This window comes from Python bivittatus, unplaced genomic scaffold (genome assembly GCF_059951505.1).
Source record: "Python bivittatus isolate LINGU-HERP-01145 unplaced genomic scaffold, Pbiv_v1 ctg000480_np1212, whole genome shotgun sequence".
Taxonomy (NCBI): domain Eukaryota; kingdom Metazoa; phylum Chordata; class Lepidosauria; order Squamata; family Pythonidae; genus Python; species Python bivittatus.
Window position 1 is genome coordinate 16,795,953 of NW_028277075.1, and position 15,209 is coordinate 16,811,161.

Sequence of the window (15,209 nt, forward strand, 5' to 3'; positions counted from 1 at the left end):
CCATGGTTGTTCATCTTTATTTTCAATCAAGAGTCCCAAATATTTTAGTCCTTTCTCATGAAGGTGCACAAGTTCCCTGGTCATTTTGAATACTTTCTTCTTTGTTTCCAGCTCTGTAGTATCCTTTTCCAAATATCGTTACCAGAACTCTACACAATACTGCAGATATAAATGTACCATAGATTTGTATAGCGTCACTAAGTTTCTCTCCCCAGCCCTACTATCTTGTCTCATCATGGTGAGAGGTGTTTCTGGGAGGGATGAGTAGAGGATGCCAAGAGTATATGCCTAGAATATATACTCTTAAAAGAAGCAACCAAGGTGTGAAAGTCATCTCAGCTGTCCAAGTAAAGCAAGTAGGCATCTGTATCAGGCAGTTGTGATACAGGAAGATACTGGAGGTGCATGATCACTTTAGTGACAAAAACAAAGGCATAATTTGATATTAATGGGATAAGGCAATGGTAAACTACTCTTGTAATTTACCAAGAAAACCATGTGGATTGATAGTCTAGTGCCAGATGATGAATCATTCAGATTAGATGGCATTGAACATGCTACAGAAAAAGAGTTAAGGATCTTTTGGATTAGTATTGGTGTTTATGATTTAGTTAAATTAAAACCTTCAGGATGTCTAGTTGCTAATGCTGCTATGTAGAAAAGAAAATCCAAAGTTGCAAAAACAGTGGGAACGTGGAATGAAAGAACTATGAACATGGGGATGGTCAAGGTAAAATGAACTGACTGCACATTAACATCTTAGGCATCAGTGAATTGAAATGGACTAGAATTTGACACTTTCACTCAGAAGATTACTACTCAGCTTACTACTCAGGACATAAAAACAAGGAAGAAACAGCATTGCTTTCATAGTCAAGAGGATACAGCGAGGGCAGTATTTAGGTACAATTAGTCAGTGACCAAATAATCTCAATTAGACTTCATAGACAACCTTTTAATATGACAGCTACAGGTTTCTGCTCCAACCACTGATGCAGAAGAAGAGGAGGTTGACAGGTTTTATGGTCAAGTTCAATCTGAAATCAAACAGAACATTGAAGCAAGATGTGTTGCTTGTGATTGGAGACTGGAATGCCAAAGTTGGGGATATTAAAGAGGAAAATATAATGGAACACAATTTACAATTTCTGCCAAACCAATGATTTCTTCATTGCTAACATAGTCTTCCAACAACCAAAATGATGCCTGTGTATATAGAGATCACCAGATACAGTACCCAGATATCAGATTGATTTTACTATTGTAAAGATTCTAACCAGACTATGCCAGTAATTGTGGAAAATGACACAATGGGCAACAAATTGGTAGAAGTCAGTTTACATACTAGTACCAAAGAAAGTAGACTTAACAGAGCGTGCAAACTATCATGCAATATCCTTATTTTGCAAAATAATAGTTAGGATCTTCCAATGTAGATTAGAAGCCTATATGGAAAGGGAGATGCTATACATTCAAGCTGGCTTTAACAAAGACTGAAGAATAAGAGACATTATAATTGATGCACACTACCAAAGAATTTTGAGAAAGCCAATGAATACCAAAAAGATGTCAATATGTGCTTCATTGACTATAGAAAGCTCTTTACTTGTGTCAACAGGTCAAGCTGTGATATGTCCATAGGAAAAAGGGAATCCTAAAACATTTCATTGTCCTCATGCAAAACTTATACTTTATATACATATAAAGAAAAGAAGCCGCAGTCCAAATGGAACATGATAAAACAGATTAGCTCCAAGTCATCAAAGGAATGAGAAAAGGTTTTATAGGCTCTCATTATTTATTCAACTTATATGCTGAACAGATATTGTGGGAGGCTGAATTGGAAGAAGATGAACATGCTTTTAAAATTGGAGGAAGAAACATCAATAAACTGTGCTATGTGGATGACACCACTTTAATAATTGAAAATGCAAATGATCTACAAGCTCTGGTAATGAAAGTAAAGGAGCACAGTGAAAAAAATGGGACTAAAATTAAATACTGACAGATACAGTAATCAGCCTTAGAACTGACAATGAAGATACTGAAATGGTGGACAAATTTTGCCTTTTAGGATTAACTATCAATGGAACCAGCAGTCAAGAAATATGCCACAGGTTAGCACTTGGTAGGGCAGCACTGAAGTTATTGGAAAGGATATTTAGGTGCCATGACATGTCTATACCTACAAAGATCAGAATCACATAGGTAATAGTTTTTCCTATGACAGTCAATGGAAGTGAGGGGCCAACTTAGAGAAAGATCATCCTGAAAAGGGTTTATCTAAGTCTATCTGTGTGTGGTTACTAAGGGTTAACACTGATTTGATGGCACATAAACAATCAAAACTTCTTATTTTTAGTTCCTTTCCTAATGATTCCCAGTGTATAATTTGCTTTTTTTCATAGCTGTTGCACATTGAATTGTTATCTTCAGTGAGCTATTCATTTTGACTCTAATATCTTTTTCTTGGTTGGTTATCAACAGCTCAAACTCCATTAATATATATGAGTGCCAATGTGGTGTAGTGACTGAAGTACTGGAATAGGAGCAGGGAGATCCAAATTCTAGTCCTTCCTTAGGCACAGAAGCCAGTTGGGTGATTTTGAGCTAGTTACTGTTGCTTAGCTCTAGACTGGTAGGTAAAAAAATCTACAGATAGTCCTTGCTTAACGACATTTAACAATGGTTCAAAGTTATGACAGCCTGGGAAAAAGTGCTTTACGACCTGTACTCGTACTTATGACCATCGTGAACTATTGCATCACCCCTGGAGTCATGTGATCACAATTCGGGCACTTGGTAACCAGCTTGCATTTACAACTGATTGCAGCATCCTGTAGTCATGATCGTGTTTTTCTGTTTTCTGGCAAAAATGTGCATTGGGGAAGCTGGGTTTGCTTAACGACCATGTGATTTGCTTAACAACCATGGTGATTCGCTTTATGACCAAAATGGTAGTAAAATCGGGTCCTTAATGACCGCCCCACAATGACCAATTTTCCTGTTCCTATTGTGGTTGTTAAGCGAGGACTACCTGTACTTACCAACCTGCACTGAACTAGCATGGTAGATTATGGTCCATAACCTTCAGTTAAGAGGAGTTCATCCTGCAATGGATTGAATCAGACTGATAATATGTATAGTGGTGCTTAAAAGTTTGTGAACTCTTTTGAATTTTTAATATTTCTGCATAAATATGACCGAAATCTGTTCTCCACACAAGTCCTAAAACTAGATAAAGAGAATCCAATTAAACTATAAATCCAAAACATTATACTTGGTCATTTATTCATTGAGGAAAATGATCTGAAGCTACATATTTGCGTGTGGGAAAAGTATTTGAACCTTTGCTTTCAGTCATTGGTGTGCCCCCCTTGGGCAGCAATAACAACAATTAAACTTTTCCAATAACTGTTGATCAGTCCTGCATATCCACTTGGAGGAATTTTAGCCTATTCCTCCTTACAGAACAGCTTCACCTCAGGGATGTTGGTGGGCTTCCTTGCATGAACTGCCCATTTCTGGTCCTTCCACAACTATAGGATCTATGAGATTAAGGTCATGACTTTGACTTGGCCATTCCAAAACATCAACTTTCTTCGGCTTTAACAATTCTTTGGTCTTACAATTTGTATGTATTGGATCACTGTCTTGCTACATGACTCACTTTCTCTTGAACTTCAGTTCATGGACCCATACCCTGACATTTTCCTGTAGAATTTGCGTGTACAATTCAGAATTCATAGTTCCATCAATGTTGGCAAGCCATCCTGGTCCAGAGGCAATAAAGTGGGCCCAAACCATGGGCCCACCACCATGTTTTGCAGATGCAGGGCTGGCTCTGGACATTTTGGCGCCCTAGGCAAAGTCATATTCTGGCACCCCCTATGGTTTGGCTCATCTTCTGATTTTGTTAGGAATTTCAAAAAGGTCCCCTCTTCTTTGTGGGCAAGTGTTTTCAAAAAGCGTAGAAAGAAAAAGTTCTAAAGCAATGAGGGAAAGACTATCAGATTTTATATTCATATTGTATATTTTGGAAGTCTTTTCAGTTTTGGCGCCTGCTAAAATTTGGTGCCCTAGGTGACTGCCTAGGTGACCTAGGCCTAGGACCAGCCCTGACAAATGGGATAAGGTTTTTATGCTGGAATATTGTATTTGCCTTTCATCAAACATAACACTTTTCATTCAAGCCTAAAAGTTCTATTTGGGCCTCATCTGTCCACAGAATATTCTTCCAGTAGCCTTCTGGCTTATCCACATGGTCTTTCACAAATTGTAGACAGGCAGCAATGTTCTTTTTGGAGAGTAGTGGCTTTCTCCTTGCAACCCTTCAGAAAAGGGGTTAAATCCTGGCTTTGCCAGAAGGCCTGGGGGCCGGATGGGGGCTCACATCTGTGGAGATGGCTGGTGGGGTGATGGGTTCTGGCTCCCCACCCCAGCATCTTGAAGGTGTTAGTGCTAAAATATACGGGGGGGGGGGGTTAGGATATTTTTAATGTATGTTTGTATTTTAATTATTTATGGATTTTAGCTACTGTTGGAGGGATTGGTGTGTTTTTTCTTTTTGGTTATTGTGAGCCACCCAGAGTCACCCATTGGGGGAGATGGGTGGCATAAAGTTAAATAACTAACTAACTAACTAACCCTGCCATGCTCACCATTGTTGTTCAGTGTTCTCCTGATGGTGGTCTCATGAATACTGACATTAGCCAATGCAAGAGAGGCCTTTAGTTCCTTAGATGTTGCCCTGGGGTTCTTTGAGACCCCCTGGAGTATTACACACCTTGCTTGATGTAGTCTTGGTTGGTCAACCATTCCTGGGGAGGATAACAGTGGTGCTGAATTGTCTCCATTTGTACATGATCTGCCTGACAGTGGAGTGGTGGAGTCCAAACTCTTTGGAAATAGTTTTGTAACCTTTTCGAGCCTGGTGAGATCAACAACTGTTTTTTCGGAGGTTCTCAGGAATATCCTTTGTTTGTACCATGACACACTTCCACATACCTGTGTTGTGAAGATCAGGCTTTGATAGTAAATATCCAGAATTTTGTTCTTTAAATAAGGCATGACCTCCCACACTCACACCTGATTATCATCTGATTGAAACACCTGACTCTAATTTCACTTTCAAATGAACTGATAATCCTTGAAGTTCACATACTTTTGCCACACATAAATATGTAGCTCTGAATAATTTTTTTCAGCAAATAAATGAACGCATATAATGTTTTTGAGTCATTTGTTTAACTGGGTTCTCTTTATCTAGTTTTAAGACTTGTGTGGAGAACAGATCATGTTTTAAGTCATATTTATGCAGAAATATTGAAAATTTAAACAGGTTCACGAACTTTTAAGCACCACTGTATATGTATACCCTCTCTCTCTATGTGTGTGTGTGTGTGTGTGTGTGTGTGTGTGTATAAATAAATAAAGTTAGGGGGGTTTGCATCAATTTGCATCCATTTGCACTTACCTAAATTGAATAACCTTTGTACTTGCCATCTGGTTTACCATTTAGTTTAAAGAGATGCTTCTGGAGCATGTCCCAATCTTTCTGTTTGCTGTTTTGGTGCTCAGAATAATTTAATATGTACATGCACAAACATACCCAGAAGATTTTGAGAGGTCTTCCAAGAAACAAGCCGTACTTTTGAACTTTGCCTTTGCAGTAAGTGGAATGATCTGTACAATCCTCTAAATTTGTACATTTTTTAATCAAAAGAGTTCATATAAAAATCGATATGCATTTTGTACTTATTTTTCCTAATATGAGCCTTTTTGTTTCAAATCTTTGCTTTAATAGACATATTTTCTAAGCAATTTACCTAACAAAAGTATTTTTATACATTGTTTTCACTAATGTACATTTGTATGGCAATTCTCTTTAATATCCACATTTTTGAAGGTATTTTTGTTAGAGAACTGCTTTGCAAGGTTCAGAAAAATGTATAAATGCTAAAGAATAACCTAATTTACTGTTAGGAAGGATGTACTATTTCTCCCTAAGAATGAGTTTGCTATTAGTATCAGATGATGTCATTATCTGCTTGTTCTCTGTACCGTTTTATTACATTATCTATTATATGATAGCATCTTATTCTGTTAATTGAAATTATTTTGTTAATGCTCTATAGTTAGTAAAAAAAATACTCTTTTTTTCTATTAAGTCTTTTCAAGTGATATGTTTGTTTGTTCTGCTCACTTAAGTGTTTTATCTTTATCAAAGCTTCTGCTTTGGCTTCCATGGTAACCAAAGGATGACTGGAGCTCAACTGTCAGAATGACTTGTCCACCTTCCACTTTATCATTCTGAAGCTTCTGAAAATTAAAGTTGACTAAATGGAATTGGAATTGCTGTGAATTAATGGAGAAGAGTTTTGTGAGAAAAATTACATAGAGGAATAATATGAGAATACAAATATTTTCCCATGATTATCCATTGTATTTTGCAAATACAGGGGCAGAAATAGTTATGATTTAGACAACATTTACTGACCATTAGTAGGATCAGGGGCCTCAAGGTTATTTCTCAGGCTGCATTGCTGATGCTGATACTGTATTGGCAAGAGACTTTGGAGAGGAACAGCAACTTCTTTGTAGCACATAATTAAGGATGTGTTGTTGGCCTTTAGTGCAGTTAGCTTGAAAAGAGAATTAGGCAGGACCATAGTGAATATGCCTTTGAATGGCTTTTTTCCTGTGGCAGTAGTATCGTACAATATCAGCTGGGCTTGAATAGCAGGAAAATGCTCTTATTTTCATGTTTCTGTATTTTCTGTGAGGGTTTCCTGGAAGGCGTGTCACAGATCACTCTTGCAGCAGGATCCAGAGGTGGATGGACTATTGATCTGATCTAATAGGGCCATGATTACATTGTCTGAATCAAAAAAACCTCATTTGTGTCTGTCTGGGTAGGTGATAATACTAGTTTACCAAAACATAGACACTGGGTATGTGTACTGTACATAGAAAATAGCATAACAGGCAGAGATGTTGTGAGCAGATTAATATTTAAGGAACAGAGAGAATAAAGGGTAAAATGTAAAGAAAGGGCAGAAATAGATAAAGGGATATAGTTAAAGCACAAAGAAAAATTAAGGAAGCACATACACTGAGAGAAGAGAGAGTTGAGTTCAGATAAAGTTCTGTAGTTGTCCACTAAATTACATTAAATTCCAAGAAGCTTGCACCAAAGTAAGATATGGACAGAATTGCAGCCTTTAGCTGACAAAGACTAGCAAGCAGACCATCATGGTAATTCAGATGGGCAGAGTAAGACAGTATAAAGGTTTTAATAGATCAATAGATGAGGATAGTTTCAGAAATAACAGACTGAATTGGCATATTTTCATTAGCCAATTCAGTACATGAAGCAATAATTGTAAGGATAAAAATTAACATTCAAACTCTGGACTTGCTGAGAATTCCTAAGAATTAGGAATAATTATTTGTAGCAACTGAAAGAGAGGAAAAAGGAATACAGTAAGCTAGCTGTATATTAAATCTTACATAATGATATAGTATTAAAATAGCTCTAAGACTATTATAATAAGCAACATTTTTAAGAATGGCATGCAGTACCAAAAAGAAGGGGGAAAATTGAGTTGGGAGTTGTATGTAGTTGGCAAGATGTGGATTATTCACCCAAAGTATAAAGGGAAGTGAAAGCAGAACAATTTATTTAGAAATGTCCAATGGGAATGGAGAGGTCGTACTTAACCTTTAGTGACAGGATAATATCTTTTTTACACTAAAAATGCTTCTTGTGCTCTACCGGTAGCATGAAGTTCTGTTAAGACTTTCTGGACCAGTCAGATGATGACACAACATTATTTAATCACAAGATCATTGCAAGAAATTCAGCAGAGAATGTTAGCTGGGTATGAAGATCCAGTGTTGGTATTCAGGCTTTATTCCCTAAATGTGACCGCTCCAGGAAGTACCCTGACTTAAAAGTTGTAGGAGTAAAGTGTTGCAGTGCTTTAAACACACTTGAGGCATTTTTAGTTTTAAAGTGTGAGAAAAAAAGAGACTTCTTTGCCACCTCATTCATTTAACAGTGCAAAATAACCTTTCCTGCCACTTCTGCAATTTTTTAAAAAGAAATTCTTCCCTCTTTACAAAAAAGGCAGAAAAAACAATGTCTTTTACGGGGTCCAAAGATTTGCTTGAAGGTAGGGGGCAAAATTTGTCACAGCACTATATAGAACGAAAGGTTGTCACTTTAACAAGCCAAATTCCTCCTTGTCCTACCAAAAGAAAGAATTTAAAGGCTGAAAGAAAAGAGGTTACAGGTCTCTGTCCTGTCAAGAGTGAAAAGAAAGATATAACAGGCTTTAGCTCTGAAAGACTCCAAGAGAAGAGGGAAATTGAGAGGAAAAGAACCAGTCAACAGATAATTTAAAATATGTGGGGAAAAAAAAAGCTTAAAACAAAGAAAGTACTATACTGCCAAAGCATGAAGAATGCAGAGAATTATGAAGCAGGCTTTCATGAAAATAGGGCAACAGCAGAACTCAGTGAGAGTAATTAACTTTAGAAAACTGAGTGAAATCAGCAGGGAACATAAGCTAAGGTAGGAGGAAAAAGGAGAGATAGAGAAAATTGAAAGGCTAGCTGAACAATAGAAATGAGTGGTGGAATGCAGTACAGAATACCAACATCGTTGAAATTCCAGCAGTGCTGTGTAAAGTGATAATGGTAGCAGATCCTGTTGTTCTTCTGCAGGAAAAGAGTTGATCACTCACCCTGGATAGCAAATTTTGTAAAGCTTTTCTGCCTTCCTTTTTTTAAAATAAAAATTCATTGCTTTTTAATGAATAACCAAAAAAAGAAAAAAGACAAACAAAGCACAAAAAATAATAATACACTATCAAGAAGAAGAAATAAAGTTAAAAAGTGCTATTACAAAAAAATGACAAAAATACAAAAAGGGAAATAAAAACTTGGCACAGTATATCATTATAACAGTAAATAGTTATAAATCTATATATATTTATCTAATGCAAATATTATTCAGATGCATATATATTTCAAGTACATCTGACTATCATTTTTTTTACCTACTGTATTTTGTATAAATAAGTCCCATATTTCATTATATTTCTCCATGCAAAGTCCATGTCTATAGGCAGTTCTCTCATAAGCAGCAAGTGCAGTCAGGTGTTCAATCCATTGAATGAATGGGACCATACATTTATCTTTCCAGTGCTGCAATATCAGTATGTTGGCCATAGTAAGGGCATGGAGAATCCATTAATGTTGTCCAGATATCAAATTCTATGAATTAGTAAATAGTTCAAAAGTATATTATCCTCTGAAAATTTTAGCTTTTGTTGCACAATCATATTTATATAGTCCACTACTTTTTCCCAAAACTTAGTAAGTATAGGACATTGTAAAAACACATGCTTATATCCTTATTACATCTCCAACAAAATGCTGTTTTTGACAATCCTTTTCTATACAGATGTAGTAGAGTCAAGCTTTCCTGCCTCCTTAGAGAAGGGAGATGTTTCTACATGCATGCAAACTGAGGGGCTGTTTACACACTAGATAGAACTCAATGGATAATGAAAAAACAACTATGAAGTCATGTCTCATTTCAACTTTTGGGGAATTCTCTATATATGTTCTCAGTTGCTTTTTTAAAAAGCTTCATTGCGTAATTCAGTCCTAAAATGTACTCCTTTGGCAAACTGAAAGTTGGCATTTCTGGAAATCAAATCTGTATACAGCATATCATGGATGAAGTCAACATAGACTCTATTTCAATTTTGAAGAGTAAAGATTCCCAAAATGTATTTTGTATCTCTGAGCCTCTGTTTGTAAATATACCTATCTTTATATATCTATGCATTATTGTTGGTTGTATGATAATTTTAAAAGAAATCTTGAGCTCTACACGTGGGCCTATACTTGGAAATTAGTCTCACAGTTCTCAATGGATCTATTTCTGAGTAGTTAATAATAAACTATGTTGTACAGTATTAAATCTAGAAAGGAGTTTATTATCTTCTGTCACTTAACTAATTAGGTTTTAAAGTGTTTAATGTATCATTAAACCAATGATAAGGCCCTTGAACCCTCTTTTGGTCATGATTCTAAAATCCCCCCCCCCCCCCAAGTCTATGCTTATAGACTCCATTCATTGACTCCAGAGTAAATGGTTTCATGGCTAAAGTTTTGGCAAAACTACTTTCAGAGCAAAGGTTAGTAAAACAGCATCTATAGTCCCAAAATTAAATTATAATTTTTTAAAAATTTCAGTGGCCAAAATCTCACAGGACTGTCCTATTTTGGCTATTCAGCATTTTCATATAGTATACACAATTTTATGAGAACTTGGAGTGAATGCCAAAATCATCTTCGATTTGGTGATACTGCACACTTTGTAGGGGTTATGCGACTGAGGAGTAGAAGTTACCAGATCCTTGCTTTAGAATAATTGGAAGATTTTTGATTTGTTTATTAAAATCTAGATTTTATCTTTTGGGATAAATTCAGGATCCTACCTTGTATTATGAACATTTAGATTTCTGTTCTTGCTTGGGAAGTGCATCTATCACTGAACCAATTTTCTGTGTTCAGGACTAAACCCCATGGAAAACTGGGAAGACAAAATTTGCTGCAAGAGAAAGCTCTTCCCTTTGCATCTGTTTACTCCATTTCTGCCAGAGGACAATTATTACCATAATAGAACTGGCTTTGAACAAGCTGCCAGCTTAGCAAGTTATTATGCTTTTGGTTTATATAGGCAAGTATCCCCATAATTTTTAAGAGCTAATTTTTTTTAGTTCTTAGAAGGAAATTTATTTGGCACAAAAGTATGAGTCTCAGCACAACTTTATTCAGTGGAAAGAGAATGTAGAATAATATGGGCTAAAATTAACAAATAGCCATCTTTACTCAACAAACATCCCCACCCCCAGCCTTAATTGCCAGCTTTTACTCATGAAACTCAGTGTTATGTGATTGAACAACAAAATTCTTCAAGGACTGTATTATATTCCATCAATTTGTACCTGCCACAATCAGGTGGACTCTGTAGATATGATTGTACATGGAAGTGAAACATGGTACAGTAGTACAATAAGAGTGATTCAGAACACTGCAACAGCAGATGTGAGAAGTACTGGAAGATGCAGAGAGGAAGAGGAAGTGCAAGTCCTACTTGCAAGTAAAATTTATATGCCTTTTGATGTATTCCATAATATTAAAGATTTAAAGTAATGGACAAGGGCTTGGAACCACTGAAACCATGAAGAGCTGTCAAGAAATAGATGGATCAGTTGTCTGACAAAATATAATAGCTTCTTATATATCATACTTGAACTTTACATCAAAATCACTTGATGGAGCTGCTGCCATAATACCGAAGATTCAAGGACCTACTGCATAAATGGACAAAGATGTGTCTGAGGTAGCAGGAAAATGCTTCTGGATTTTTCTTTTAAAAACTGGCAAGATTGTGTAATAAATATGGTTGGAAAAGTGCTTTAATTTAAAAAAAGATATTTACAACTATATTTTCATGATGAATATATAGGAACTGTGCTTTCCAAAATGTCTCCATATCCGAAAACTGTAGAAGTGATATTTGCAGCTTGATTGATTGATTATTAAAATAGTTAATCATGAGCATCTCAACTAATATTTGCTTTACGTTTGATTTTTCTGGGTTAAGACTATCAAAATAATATTTAAATACTGTTTATAATTGAGATAGTCTCAATACTATCCATTTACAGTTTCCTGAATGTGGCTTCTATGGAATGTATGATAAAATCCTGCTTTTTCGTCATGACCCAACCACTGAAAATATACTCCAGCTGGTGAAGTCAGCTGCTGATATCCAGGAGGGTGATCTGGTTGAAGTTGTCTTATCAGGTAAAATACTTACTTGCATTCTTTTTCCTAAAAACATTAAATAGATTTTAAATATATATTCAATGGCTACTAAAATGTGGGGGATAAAAGAGTGGAAGTAGGTGGTGTACTGCCCTCTCCTGCAATGCAAGAACAAATAAGAATGTAAATCCTCATTTGGAAAGACTTATTTGTGATGTACTGTAATAACAAATGCACAGCCATGTTAAAATGAAGAGAACAGTTCAGAAAGAGGTGACTGCATGTAGCAACTAACATTTTCTAACAAATTTCTGGAGCAGCATTTAACCAACTTGAAGTCAATGCTTCTGTGAAAAAAAAATCATTTCTTTTACAATTAGAATTAGAAACTAAATATCCAGAGATAACCTTTCTATATAAATGAATGGAGAGCATGCTATATTTAGACTCAATTCATACACTGAGTTCATGTAGGTATCTATATATTGCACATGTATGGAATTCTCATATCCTTTTGAAGCAGGGTAAATGTGTACGTATTCTCAGTAGCAGCTGCTAGGAACTGTGGGAACATGCAGTTTGTCGTAACTGCAGTCAGTATTCCCTAATGTAGTTTTCTAGCTGACAACCAATTTTGAACTAAGCAAAGACTGGAAATAGTCTTTTGTCTTCAGAATAAGCAGTAGCAATACATGGAGTTGAAATATATTATTATGTATATGTAGTAATACATATATTATTATGTATTTCTCCTGCTCATACTTGCCTTTGTTTATCATTGGAATGAACACATGATAATCAAGGAAAATTCTAATGCTTCGTGAAGGAGATAGATAAAGCAAAACTTCTTGCTTGGTTTTTATTTGGAAGAGATTATTGGAATTCTATGGAGGAGAAAACCATTGAACCTGAGAACCAGATTAGAAGTTTGGTGGAGAAGGGCACATTGGTTTTTGGTTTCCTGCCCTTAAGTGTAGGTATATGATAAATGATATAGGAAATACTTTGTACATGTCTGTGTAGAGCCTGCATCTGAAAAGGAAAACTGTTTAAAGTTAGGGAGAATTTCTTTTATTTGATGAATAAGGGCTGTGGCTCTGTACAAGTAATGATCTAGAATACTTGGATCATTCCAAGGGAAATTTAGGAATGGGAATTTAGCAATGGGCTATGGCCATGAGTTCACTCAGAAAAAGTGTCTTTTCTCTTTATCCTTATGATCATTTCTTTCAACTAGTCTAAATTAAGCCTTATGTAATAAACATTAAATGTCCCATTTCTTGACCTGTCCAAAGGTCCTTAAATTGGGATGTCAGAAAAAGCTGAAGAAGAAATAAAGCAATATTTTTTACATACAGTATATTTTCTATAAAGCAGCACTCAGTACAACAAAATTTAGGACTCCATTTACTACTTTGTTGGATTATGTTTTTAATTTACCCAGTTAGAAAAGGGAATTCGCACATTGCAAAAATACATAGTGACAAACCATGTGAGAAATCATAAATCTAACTGGTTTGACTATTGCAACACGCTGTATGTGGGGCTGCCCTTGAAGACCACACAGACGCTTCAACTGGTCCAGAATGCAGTGGCACAAACAGTGATATTTATGCCTCAGTATCTTCATGTCGTGCCTCTTTGCGAGCTGCACAGGTTGCCAGTTTGCTTCCAGGTGCAATTCAAGGTGCTGGTTGTTGTCTGTAAAGCCCTGCATGGCATAGGGCCTGCTTACTTGGGGGACTGCCTGTCTCCCATAGTATCTGCCTGGCTGATTCAATCTTGCAGGATTGGTGCATTGTGAGTTCCTTTGATTAAGCAATGTCATCGATCAGGACCCTGGAAGTGCACCTTCTCTGTAGCAGAACCTGCCCTCTGGAATGAGGTTCCCCCCAAGATCCAGATGGCTCCCACTCTGCTGCTGTTTGGAAGAGTTGTGAAGACCTGGCTGTTCACCCAGGCCTTGGTGAGGGAGAGTGAGACCCCTTGCTTCATTCCATCTGGTCTGTCATGCTTGCCATCTTTGATCTTCTATTGATTTTATTGTAATTCTTTTTATTGTTGTGAGCTGCCCAGAGTCATTGGGAGTCAGGCAGCATGCAAGTTGAATAAAATGTTAATGTTTATTATTATTATTAAGTTATTTGAAGATTACAAACTAATGAATGTTGATGTGATGAGGAAAATTCACCATCGGTCACAGCTAAAATGCTAGACCCTAATAGGGAGCCATTGAAGGCTTTATATTGTGACAGAGTTGGCTGAAGAGGGTTGTTTACCTCTTGCCTAACCAAATGATGTGGTAAGTATTGTCAGCTGATAAAATGTCTGGGTGGACAAATGGACAAGTGTCTTCCTTCCAAAGGTCTTCCAAAGGTCTAATTACCTTTCTCTCACAATTTGTACAAGTCAAGAGTTAAATTGGTACATAATATATGATTGTACTGTATCCAGTCCTATACTATCTACTCCAGAATAAGTCCATTTGAGTTCAGTTGGGCTATTGCCAGATAAATCAGTCTCCTATTGTAGCTTAATTGTAATTGTTTGCAATATAATGAAATTTAGCCAAAATATATGTAAGGCATTTGCCTATATATTTTCCCTTTCCCTTAGTCATTTTTTAGCATATTGTCGAGTGAAATTTAAATAGTAAATTTATGAAAGTTGGTTCTATTTATGTTAATTATATATAATGCTATGTAAAAAAATGAAATTGGTATATATTCTGCAAGACATTAAGGTATTCAAATAATCTGAACAAATAAATTGTTATTGTTATTATTTTTAAATATCTATATTTTGATGTAGAGGTTATCTTTTCCTGCCAAGTATTCTACTATGTGAAAGGTTTTGATATCCTGAATTTGACAGATCCCACGGGGATAAGCATCTTCCTCTTTTTTAAGAGACAAAGAATAGCATGCTCTATAGTTAGTAGCACATTTTAGGAAAGCTGGATCCAAACTCATGTGTTTCTTAACACATCTGGATCTTTTTTGTTCAGAAAGGAAAAGTATATTTAAAATAATGTTCTATAAATTTGAATAGGCATTCAATTTGAGATGATGTCTTCCCTGGCATGTAAAATTACAGGTTTCGTATATAATGTAAAAAAGTAGAAAGCTGGAGATACTTTCACAAGTTTGTTCCATCCAGCATTAATAGATTAAAACTTTAAAAAAGAAAATCAGCTTGACACCACCTGCCAGCCAAATTCACAGCATTACATAATTGAAAGAAATGAGAACTATTATATAATAATTTTACCTGAAATCTTAGATTTTATACTAGCACAGATTCAATCCAAAATTACATTTTATGAATTTATCCTCAAAGGCACAGGGGAATTATTG

The 15,209-nt window shown here is 35.9% G+C and overlaps 1 protein-coding gene across 4 annotated transcripts in view; it reads left to right on the forward strand.

Moving 5' to 3' along the window:
- PRKD1 (protein kinase D1) overlaps window positions 1-15,209 on the forward strand; it is a 120,503-nt gene that overhangs the window by 50,519 nt on the left and 54,775 nt on the right. For 3 of the 4 annotated variants that reach the window (XM_088145406.1, XM_007427116.3, XM_088145407.1), the window contains exon 2: window positions 11,754-11,892. In XM_088145406.1, the coding sequence (XP_088001532.1) occupies window positions 11,754-11,892 (139 nt within the window). Of the gene's footprint in view, window positions 1-11,753; window positions 11,893-15,209 lie in introns of those variants that run through there. The other variant, XM_088145408.1, reaches the window with a different exon arrangement.